The 12,250-nt window shown below is 44.9% G+C and overlaps 1 protein-coding gene across 1 annotated transcript in view; it reads left to right on the top strand.

Moving 5' to 3' along the window:
- KRT222 (keratin 222) overlaps window positions 1–12,250 on the top strand; it is a 26,384-nt gene that overhangs the window by 1,145 nt on the left and 12,989 nt on the right. Inside the window, exons 2-3 of the mRNA XM_084804596.1 lie at window positions 9,579–9,707; window positions 11,792–12,012. Coding sequence (XP_084660722.1) covers window positions 9,579–9,707; window positions 11,792–12,012 — 350 coding nt within the window. The remainder of the gene's footprint in view (window positions 1–9,578; window positions 9,708–11,791; window positions 12,013–12,250) is intronic.

The raw sequence follows: 12,250 nt of genomic DNA, 5'->3' as shown, positions 1-12,250 counted from the left end.
TGTCCCATTAATTATTATTATTAATAATTTATTTTTATCCTGCCTTTTCCCAAATACTGGGATTCAAGGCCACTTTACAACACTAAAAACTTGTACAGTTAAAACATATAAACAAAAATATACAAAAGTTAAAATATAATTAAATCATCAATAGTATTAAAACTGCATAAAATACCAAATTTTTAAAAGAGAGCAATATAAACAATAGTATCAATCCATCATATTCTCACAGGCCCAGACTATCTATCCCCAAAGGTCTGCTGGAACAAAAAAGTTTTTACCTGCCTGTGGAGACATACCAAAGAGAGTGCCACTCTCACCTCCCTGGGAAGGGAGTTCCAGAGCCTTGGGGCAGCCACCGAGAAGGCCCTCTCCCGCATTCCCACCAGACGAGCCTGTGATGGTGGTGGAACCACGAGAAGGGCCTCCCCTGAAGATCTCAGGGCACGAGACAGCTCAAAGGGGAAAATACGGCCCCATGTCCCAAGCCAGCACATTAGCCAGTGCACCGCACACCCAACTAGTGCAGCACATATGCAAACCATTGAAAGCAACATACTTCATCACTTAAAGCTATGTTTACATATCCTTTCTTATTGTGGAAGTACAAGGGCACCAAATTCCAATGGCACCTGGATCAATGGAAAAGCTGAGGGGTAGAAGGTTGGAGACACTGACCATGATCTGGACAGATCTCTACTCAGCTATTTTCTGATTTCCTTCACCTGGCAAGTGTGGGGACTGGGGAAGCAAGAGCATATTCAACCAATATTGCACTACTGGTCCACTTTTGATCCCAAATTAAGATACTGTTTTGGGCCTTTCAAGGACTTCATGGCCAGGGACAAACAAACCTTAGAGAGCACCTCTTCCCAGTTCCCAGTAGGACCCTACCCTGTGTTCCCACATTCCAGGAAGTGAGGTCATTTGTAGCAAGGGGCAGGGCCTACCTTCCCATATACTCATGATCTAAAGCCCTCCTCTAAGTGCCTCCGAGGGATTTATATGTTTTGATGTATATGGTTTTTACATTATGTACAACATTGTATTGCATAGTGTATTGGATTGGATTGCACCATATGCATGCTGTGGAGAATGTGGATAGGGAGACATTTTTCTCCCTCTCTCATAATAGTAGAACTGGGGGTCCTCCCATGAAGCTGATGGGTGGGAGATTCAGGACAGATAAAAGGAAGGACTTCTTCACACAGCGCAGAGTCGAACTATGGAATTCACTAACCCAAGACGTAGTGATGGCCACCAACTTGGATGGCTTTAAAAGGGGATTGGACACATTCCTGGAGAAGTTTACCAGTGGCCACTAGTCCTGGTAGCTATATGCTACCTCCAGTATCAGAAGCAGTATGCCTATGTACACCACTTGCTGGGGAACATGGGCAGGAGGGTGCAGTTACACTCATAGTCTGCTTGTGGGGTTCCCGTGGGCAACTGGTTGGCTACTGTGTGCGCAGAATGCTGGACTAGATGGACCCTTGGTCTGATCCAGCAGGGCTCTTCTTATGTTCTTATGGTTTTTTTATCTTTAATTGTCCAGAGAGCTTTGGCTATTGAGTGGTACAGAAATGTAATAAATGAAAAATGAATGCATGAATGACCTTGTAGAGGACTTTTGTGTGTGTGCACCTCTCCAGGCCTTTAGACAGAGATGTAAAATCTCTGTGTTGCAGGACAATTGAGCCTCACAGACTGGTTGCTTCATGAACCTTATTTTGGCCTTCTCTGATGAGGTTGCTGAGGTTGGTGATGGGTAGCAATTACAATATGGCTGTGTTGCTCTTCTTGTTTTGTCAATGTTTACTGTTAATGGTTTAAGCAGTGATGATTACTGCAGCAGCATGCTCAGTCATGTGGGTCAACTATTCCTACCCTTTGACCACCTTTTGCCATTGGCTTAAAGCCCTGTGCAGGTGTTCTGATTCTGAAGAGTAAACATGCAACGAGAAGGAGTGCATTAGCCCCGTTCCACTCCATCACTGTGTTTGTAGCCCTAAACTTGAGGAGAGTGAATTTCTGAAGAGGAGAACATCCTGTCTCCTGTATCCATAGATGCTCTCTACGTGATTCAGAATGCTGATTTTGCAGTGTTCTGAATTGCGTGGAGACCCTCCACGGATACGGGATGTTGTCCTCTACAGGAAGTCACCCCGTGTAGAGGGTGACGAATGCGCTGACAGAGGGGGCCAGGGGTAGCACGCTCCCTCTCATTGCGGGTTTAGTCTACACAGAATCGGAATGCCTGAATGTTTCACCTATTGTTTCATATGGCTCCTGAATAAAGTTTTCATTCATGTCTCTCTCTTCGGGTATGTATCCCAGCCAACTGCTTGTGCATTTGGCTTTAGGAGGTTCTGTGAATGTTGGAGCCTCTGGAAATGGACGTGTGGACTGTGGCAGGAGGTTCTCTGGCTGAAATGGTTGGTGACAATGGTCTTATGGTTCTTCCCCTTCCTCAGGTTCTTGGTTTTCAGAATATCCTCTGTTCAGGGCCGACCCTGAAATTAGGCCAAGTGAGCAGCTCCGCCAGGCAGGAGAAGCTGAGGGCCGGGGAGCAGATACAACTGTGTGCACCCCCTAAACTAGCCTGCTGTCTCTGGTGCAAAGATGCTGTCCTGTCAGTGGTGTTGAAGTAAAACACAGCTGCCGGTCTGGCTGGCTTTTGTACATATAATGGGGGAAAGCGCCATTTTGTACTTCACCTCGGGCAGTAAAGTATCTCGGACAAGCCAAGCCCTGATTTGCATGAGTCTGCTCTGCATCTACTATAAGGGTGGCCAGATGTGCTACTTTACAGGGAACAGTCCTCTGTTTGAAGGCATCCTCTATTTGAAAGGCTGTCCTGTCTGATTTAAAGATAAGGAACCCTAACAAGGGGCAGTACCCAGAGCCCTTCAAGTTGCCCATCAATTATTAGTGTCTGAGCAGGCAGTCGGGTCACCTGGTCACAGTCTTCCCCACTATGCTGAGATGTATTGTGATTCTATTTAAATACAGTAATTATTCCTACACATATAAATTGGCACATGCAAATTTTATGCAGATCTGTGTCCTCTTTTGTCCTCTTTTTTGGTGATGCATTTCCTATTTTGAAGCGATGTGTAAATAGCCGCCTCATCTAGGGATGTCAGAGAATTCCGCCACGGATCTCGGGGAGGCCGAATGCCAGCGCATTCGGCCCCCTGAAATCGGTGGCGGAACAGTCTGCCCCCCCCCCCCGGGACGGGACTTACCTTGGGCAGATCTTCCTGGCAGTGGCGGCTCCGGTGGCGGCGGCCGGTCTTCCGACTGGCTGCTGCAGCCGCCATTTCCAATTAAAAAAAACAAAACAAAAACGTGGTAGGCTACGTGAAGATTTACGTAGGCTATCACGGCTAGATTTTTAAAAAACACAGTGATAGGCTACGTAAATGTTTACGTAGCCTGTCACGGCTGATTTAAAAGAAAAAAAACGCATGTACGCAAATGGCGGAGCCCATGGGTGCCGCCATTTGCGTTCCTTATTTTGGCACGTCTTAGTCTACGTAAACATTTACGTAGACTAAGATGGCGAAAATATGTTATTTCGCCGTCTTAGTCTACGTAAATGTTTACGTAGACTAAGACGTGCCAAAATAAGGAATGCAAATGGCGGCGCCCATGGGCGCGGCCATTTGCATACGCGCGTGTGTGTTTTTTCTTTTAAATCAGCCGTGATAGGCTACGTAAACATTTATGTAGCCTATCACGGCTGACTGCAGGGATGCAAACGGCGGCGGCTATGGCCGCCGCCATTTGCGTCCCTGCTAGCCAGCGGCCAGATGTCCGGCCTCTGGCAGAGCTGGCTGGTGGCTCCGCAGAATCCCTGCGGAGCGGAGCTGGCCGGCCAGGATTCAGGGGGGAGGGACGGAGCACCTCCCCCCCTGGCCAGAATTTCGGGGGGAGGGACGGAGCACCTCCCCCCCCCCCACGAATGTCACCCTTCGAAAAGGGAAGTGACTTTCGTACATCCCTAGCCCCATCTGCCGTTAACTGTGCCTGCACAAGTCTTAGATGACATCTGTTGTACTTGTGCTTATGGGCACTCACCAGTTCTTTGAGGATGTTTCATGCAAAGACAATTTGTGATTTGGCAATGACAGAGTATGCTGACTTGTCCAGGCGACACAAGACTTCTGGGTATTTGGAAAAATATTCACTCGGAAATGGGTATGAGCAGGAGGAATCCACAAATTCTGTCTGGATCTGGTACCAACAATTATGTTCTACTAGCCAGCTGTGAAGTTCAATTTATCAGGACAGACAAAAGGAAGTACTTCTTTACACAGCACATAGTTAAACTATGGAATTTGCTACCACAGGATGTAGTGATGGCCACCAATTTGGATGGCTTTAAAAGGAGTCTGGACAAATTTCTGGAGGAAAATGCTATCAATGGTTCCTAGTCTTGATGGCTCTGTGCTACCTCCAGTACCAGAGGCAGTGAGTCTATGTACACCAGTTGCTGGGGAACATGGGTGGGGGGGTGCTGTTGCACTCATGCCTTGCTTGTGGGTTCCTGGTCGACAGCTGGTTGGCCACTGTGTGAACAGAATGCTGGACTAGATGGACCCTTGGTGTGATCCAGCAGAGCTCTTCTTATGTTCCTAATTCCAGCATCATAGCAATGATGTTTTTGTACATTTTATTTATTTATTGCATTTCTATACCGCCCAATAGCCAAAGCTTGCTGGGCGGTTTCAAAACTGGTATCAGCTTTATCAGACTGAATGAAATTATGCATTCATAATTCAGGCTTTATCTAAGTCGGCCCACAGCCTGTGGACAACAGGTCAACCACTTGCATCTGGCAGGCTCTGCTGATGCCTTCCCTGCTGAGCAGGGAAGCAGGAAGGGCAGCAGCTAAGCTCAGCAGCTGTATGTGTGGTGGGGAGGTTTAACCCTTATCTCTCCCTCACAATCCCGAGGAAGATTTCCCCCATCCCACTGCTACTGAGCTTAGGAAAAGCTTAATAGCAGAGTATGTGTGTGTTGAGGGGGAGGGGGTCATCCGAATCATAGCAGAAGGGTGAAACCTGTGACTGAGGGTGTGTGAGTGAGGGAGAATGAGTGTGTGAGTGCAGGGGAAGTGAGCGCATGAGTGTGTGAATGGAGGACAATATGTGTGTATTTGAGGGGGACAAGGTGGGACCCCAACACTGCCTACCAGAAGTCCCTCCCATGCAGTCCCAGACAGATTACCTCTGACAGAATGCAGCTGTCAGGGCTAAAATGGTTGCCCACCCCTGATTAATGAACAGAGAATTTATTTTATATTTTACTTTTAATCTGGATCCATTTCATGGCTTTCAGCCATCTTTTCCTTAAAGCAAATCTTTTTCTTCCTACATATATATTATATACTCTATTGTATTATATAATAATCACCTAGAAGACTAGTTTAATAGGTGACTAATAAATGTAAATAAATAATAATAAATAATAATCTTATATAACCTTATAAAAAGCTCAAATATTATATATCATTTATATGTTATAAACCCCAAAATATGAAGGAAATGTGTCTTTTGGACAGGTTTTTATTTTAATTCCCTCTTCAGAAATGTAATTACAATAGAAATGAAACAGAAAATGTATGAATAAATAAAGACAGAATGATACTTTTTTGAAGAAACAGGAGTTCTGTGGCATCTTAGGTTGCAATCCCATGCATGTTTAGACAGGAAAAAGTCCTACAATTCCCAGAATTCCCCTGCTGGCTGGGGAACGCTGTAGGACTTTTTCCTGTCTAAACATGCATGGGATTGCGCCCTTAAAGCCTAATATTTTGTGGCATGAGTTTTCATATGCTAGAGCCTACTCCTCAGATGCAGTTTTTCAAGCTAGACCATTGATATTCTTTATCCAAAAGGTTCGGAAAAAACTATATTTTCCACTTTATTTTTACATAAGGTTTGTGAGCAAACCAGATGTTGACTTATAAGATCCTTCATGTAGGTCTCTCAGAACTCCCCAAAGACTTCTATTTTTTTGAATTTTTTTTAAAAAACCAAGAAAAAAGTCTATGTTGAGAAGCAAGGTGAAAAATATGCTGCATCCTGATTATAATACTTCCCAACTTCCAATTGTTCTTGACTACAGATTTTGACTTCTTGCCACATTCTTCGAAGACTACGATCCTATGCACACTTAAACAGGAATGAACTCTATTGAACTGAGGGGGACTTACTTTTGAATAAGCATGCATGTGATCAGCCTTTGCTTAACAAGAGCTCTTCCACCAGCTGTAACGCAACCTCTGAGTTTCTAATAACAAGCTAAAACAAGCTAAATGATCTTACAAAGAGGTAGTACCATTTCAAAATGCTTATTCTATTTTAACCTCTAATCTAGCAACCTGATAAGCCTCCTTATCAGCTCATCCACTCTAGTCAGTTAGTCACCACGGTGTCTCAAGGCAATTGCTTTTTTGGGCTTCTAGGTATGAGTTCCTTTCTAAAATCAAAAATATTATGTGGCTACTTTGTGTGATGGTAGAACACGAACCTTATGAGACCAACGTGGTTCTTTTTGGTTGGTTGGCCAATGCTTATGACATGTCACAGCATCCTTCCCCAATGTTTTGGATTACAGCTCCCATCAGCTGCATCCAGCATGGCCACTGGTCAGGGATGATGGGAGTTGGCTTCCAAAACACCTGGAGGACACCAGGTTGGGGAAGGTTAATTCTACAGCATTCTGTGAACTGCTGCATATGCTGGGTCATTCCTGGCCAGTACATTATCTGCCTGTCACTAACTAGTGTTTTCTGAATGCCTTGGTGGGACTCCTCCAAGCAGCTGAGCATTTAATTCCTTGCCTTGTCTGGGATGACTATTTTGTCTCCAGCCATCAGCAATCCATTTTGTGACAAGGCAGCACAAGTCTCTTATAACCCAGTGACCTAATTCACACAGTCACCACAACCCACCGTGGCTTATTTAATGCTCGGACTTATTTCTGTCTAAACATGCATAGGATGGCACCCTAAGGCTACAATTCTGTACACTTTTACTGGGACTAAGTCCCATTGAACTCAGTGGTGCTTACTTCTGAGTAGACTTGCATAGGATTCCACGGCATGTCTATCTACCGATGAAAACAGACCAAAAATGAGGGGACAGGTTAGACCTCCCTAGGCAGGGAGTCTGGGCATGGCAGCAGAGAAAGTCCCCTCCTTGGTCCAACCAAACATAGGTTTGGAACAGACAGATGGTTCTCTGTGGGTGATCTTAATGAGCAGGCAGGCTCATACGGGAGTCGTTCTTCAGATAATAACACAGTCCTAAGCCGTACAGGCCGGGCTTTAAAGGTCATTACCAACACTTTGAACTGGGCCTGGAAACAAACAGGGAATCAGTACAGTTGTGGCAGCAGTGAAGTGACACATTCCTGATACCCAATCCCAGTCAGCAACTTGGCTGCCACAGTTTGTGACCTTGAAGTTGGCCTAATAAAAGTATTGCAGTGATGTGGATTTTGGAAATTTTCTTTTGGAATTTATCTTTTGGCCAAACCATCGACTTTGGCTCCTTGTGTGATCTGGAGAATACCAAATTTAGCTGTTGAGCAGTGGGATCCTACATTGGAGAAAGATGATTTTATATTACCTAAAGCTGGGACTTTATTCCCAGAGGGTACATCCCCTCTAACTACTAGGTAGAGCTACCCAATTTGCCATCCATTGACTTTTTTTCTTACAGAGTACACCATCTGAAATTCTCTCCAGCTTTGTTAATATAAAAACAGTCTAAGTTTCTCTCTACTTCTGTTTTCCACCTACCAAGAAACCTGTGTGTTTTTTCACTACAATTTTTGTGTAACAGCTGGATTTTATATTTTCAGAAATGAGGAATCAACTGTTTGTTTGTTTCTTCTTCCCAGCAACCCTTGAGGGGGTCCCAGGGGCAACCTGAAAGCATCACTGTACCTGACAGAGCCTAATTTGAATGTCTGCAGCCTCCTCCAACTTTCGATCTTAAAATTGTAAACAAATGCAAACTCTATGGCTTGAACATCAGCTGCCCCCTCACCCTTGCTTTCTTCACCATTGTCAAGGTTCCATTTAATGACCTCAACCCCCTAAGCAACCCCTTAAGGATCTCTTGCCTCCTTAAGGGAGCAATCCTATGGCCACTAGTCAGCGGCTAGACAGCCATAGGATCTCTGGTTTTCCGGGAACCAACCTCGGAGCCTGCGCTCTGAGGTCGGTTCCTGGAGAACTGACCTTCCCCTCCTTCCACACTGCCTCTCAGGCAGTGTGGAACAGCCCCATGATCCACGCTTGGAAGAGGAGTGGCCAAAACAGGGCATTGGGGAGGGGGGCATTCCAGGGCGGGGAAAGCAGAAATGCCAGTACAACAGATCCTATGCATCATCCGACAGCCTCCTCCCCAGCTCTTCCCACAGCTAGACAGCCGAAATTGGTTGTCTAGCTGCAAATGCAGGGCAGGAGAAGCGCGTAGGGAATGATCCCCTCCGTGCTTCTCCTGCCCTGCACTGGATAGACGGCTGCCTATCCCCATAGGGTTGCGCCCTAAGAGTCTTTCTCACCTTCTTTCTTTTAAAGTTCCCCTTCCCAGTAATGTGGGGTTTAGGCTGTAGACGTGGGAGGACTGACACTCTAGACACAGGGTTTATCCACAGCAGTTTACTAGTAGATTTAAAGCAAGGAATCACAACTAAAGGTATTTACACAAGAGCTGAGTGATACAAAAGGCCTTAAAAGAAAACAAAGTTGCAAAACAAAAGTTACTTTACCCTAGGTGTCCTTAGACTTTTCTAGGCTGCTTCTTCCTGCTCACTCTCCAGACTCTGCTCTCATTTCAGGCTCTGGCTGCCTCTGCTCTTACTGGCTCTCTTGCTCTCTTTATATGCCCTCCTCCCTCAAAAGTGAAAGTATCTCTTCACACCTGAAGAAATGAAACTTAAGTGGAGAAATGAACCTGACGCTTAACTGGAGAAGTGAAACTACTTCTCTCAGGGTTACCCCCTCCACCAGAAAACTCCAGGCCTCTAAGCCTGGCCCTTTTTTCCCTTTGCCTCTGTAGGCCTCAAACCTTCACAACCATCTTGCCTGATGAAGAGTTCTGGAGAACTGGAAAGCTTGCACTGTGACTTTCAAGTTGGCCTAACGGAGGCATTACAGTGATATTTTCTGAAGTTTTCAGACATTTTTCAAAGGAAGCCCCACGTACAGCACATTGCAGTAGTTAGGTAGAAATGTAACTAAGGTATCTGTCACTATGTACCACAGGCTGATTGGTGACAATTAGTGTAATACAGGCTTATTGGCCAGGTATGCCACATTGTTGGTCCAGCTGGTGACAATGCAAAGTCATTCTAAGCGTTCGGGGGGGGGGGATCTACACTAACTTTTTCATACCAATTGGGATTTGAATTCAAGATTTCAATCTCCTCAGTTGCAAGGTGAATGATGCCCAGGATATGCTCTGTTTCAGAAACCTAGCATTCATTCACACAACCGAAGTTAAAATTTTCACTGACTCTGGCATGTTAAACTGACACTGAATGGTTCCTTGCAGCTAGAAGAAGCCACTAGGGAAAGAATGAACAAAGACGAAGAAGTCCTAAAGGCAGCCAGGGCAGAGCTAAATGAAGCTAAACGTCAGTGGCATCATATGCAGATAGAAATTGACTCTCTCCATGCTGTGGTAAGTGCGATCACTCAGCCTTATTCTGTTCATACTGGGGAAAAAATACGTATTTTTTCTGTTGCCCTACAGTACCCAAAATATTGTTATGTGTTTGGCGTCAGTCTACATTACCCCCAGAGGTCCCTTACCATTCAGTGCTGCTGAATACAAAGAGACTGAGGATTTCCCCCGATGCAGTCTTTTGGGCAAGTTACCCAGTGGTTGTCTTGAATTGGTAACCTTTGTTCTACAAGACCTGAGGGGATCGGAGGAAATGGATCTGGGGGAAGGGTGAGTCTGAGACAAAAGGAGAGCAGCTTTAGTCTTGTAAAAGAAGATCGGTGGGCAGCAGAGAGGGAGCAGGGATGGCTGGGAGGGGGTGATGTTGCAGGCCTTCATCCGGAGCACAGTGTAAATAAGCCTTTATGAAAGAAACACCACAAGTCTCCATTGCCCTCCTTCCAGGAAACTGAAGTCTGCATAAGCACTGAAGCTCCTATGGGCTCCATCACAAGGGGGGAGAATTCCACATCAGTGCTGGTTGTTTCCCCATCTGGGATCATTGCAGGACTGGGTCGTTGTTTTTAGATGGCTGTTCCAGTCACATTATTTTTTGTTTCTTTCCTTCTCATGGGGGTAGTGATGCCACTCAGAGGCACTGCCACCTTTCCACAAAGAAGCATTACATGCACTAGGGGTATAGCAATAATTCATCCCTGGTTCCTGCCCCTTTCCGTCCCGTTGCATGTTACTGGTGGATGGGACTGACATGCAGACAGCCCCCCACTGATCTCCCCAGCCCTCCCCCCACCTCCCCATTCAGTGTTTTTGACAATCTCTGCTGTTTACTCAGCCATTTACTCGCTGAGAATGCACAGCAGGGGGATGACCCGGCAGGTCGGAAGGTCAGCATGCCGCTCTGCCCTCTTGTTCAGAATGCTGCAAGCCAAAAATGGCGAGGACCCCAAAATGGTGCTGGCATGGGAAGGCGACATGCCTCACAGCCCATCATCACTGCCTTCGTCATCATGACTACACCCCCAACAACCCAAAACAACCGCCCACAGCCACCAACACACAGCGGTTCATTCGTGCTAGGGAGAAATACACGGGGAGGTCATGGCGCTCCATTTGCGCATATCTGGAAAAATACCCAATTTTTTCCATTTGGGGAACACATGGGATAGGTGGGTGGAAATGGTGGGATAATGACTGGATGACGTCATGTAATGGACCCGCACAATTCAGTGAGTGGCCAATCATGAATGTGCAATAAACTGGAGGTGCAGAGATGCCCTGTATCTTGTGAGGTGAAGAAGAGATTGGGAGTATGTTATCAGGCATTTCCAGTAGCAGGTTGTTCATTGTGGGATTCTTTAGCCCAAGAGGCTTAGTTCGTTCCATCTCTTAGTTTTAGTACATTCAGGTAGAAGGTGAATAGCGCTGTGAGTGTGCTTCCTCTAACTGGTTGATGCTGTTTTGGTTAGTTTGTTGCTTCTTTGGTTATTGTTTTGTGAACGTGTTTTTGTTTAATGTATACCGACTGATCTGTTTGTTTTATTATTTTTTTAGGGATTCTATTGCCACTCCATGGGGTCAAAAATGTAGGATAAAAATAACTTAAATGAATATGATACATTTATATGCATCCTTTGTTAACCAGCATTTTTAGAGCATTGTTAAAACCTGAAAGACAACAAAAATCGCCCTGAAGTTTGGGAAACTTTCACAAGACCCAGATTGTTAATTGTTAGCCAGGAAGTTTGAAAAAAATGGAAAAAAAGAAAATATTTCCCCTCAGGTAGCATGTGATATTGCATTGTCACCTGGGTGTGTTTTATTAATCTGATGTAGATTTGGTCCAAGCACCTAAATGTGTCAGCAGCACTTAGGTCAGCCCTGCTTAAATGTTGTAAACTATGTTTTATATACCTCAGAATGAAACGTGCTGTTACAAATACTGATTTTATTATATAGGTAGAGGCTTAATTTAAAAGCCAACGTGTTTGTTTGTAAGTGAGCTCTCAATTATTTTAAAAAATGGCCTTGGACTTTATAGAGAAATACACTTTGGAATTTGAACCAGTAACTTAATCTAATAGGAAAAGGGCCTGGAACGTTCTCTTCATACCACAGAACAGCAGTACCAGACACAGCTGAAGCATCTGGAAACAGAGATTGAAGGTCTGGAGAAAGAGCTTCAAGAAGTGCGGCAGGGCATTGATAAACAGCTTCAGCAACATGAAATATTACTAAACACTAAGATGAGGCTTGAGCAAGAAATAGCTACGTACCGCAGTCTGCTGCAGGAGGAGGAGAAGAGGTATTTATATACATTTGTGTCATTTCTCAAGCTGAAATATAGCCAGGATTCTTTGACTAGTATTTATGATTTCTTACTTTAGTTCTTAGATTTATATCCTGCTTCCTGATCCAAACAAAGTTTTTGTGAACCGCCCAGAGAGCTTCGGCTATTGGGCGGTATAGAAATGAAATAAATAAATAAAATAAATAATAAATAATAAGCCCTCAAAGTGACTGGGAGCCAGTCTTCACGGAAA

This window comes from Heloderma suspectum, chromosome 6 (assembly GCF_057233095.1).
Source record: "Heloderma suspectum isolate Gila_16-S chromosome 6, 16-S_ref, whole genome shotgun sequence".
NCBI lineage: Eukaryota > Metazoa > Chordata > Lepidosauria > Squamata > Helodermatidae > Heloderma > Heloderma suspectum.
The sequence above is the reverse complement of the archived record's forward strand: the minus strand, read 5'-3'. Positions and strand labels throughout refer to the sequence as shown.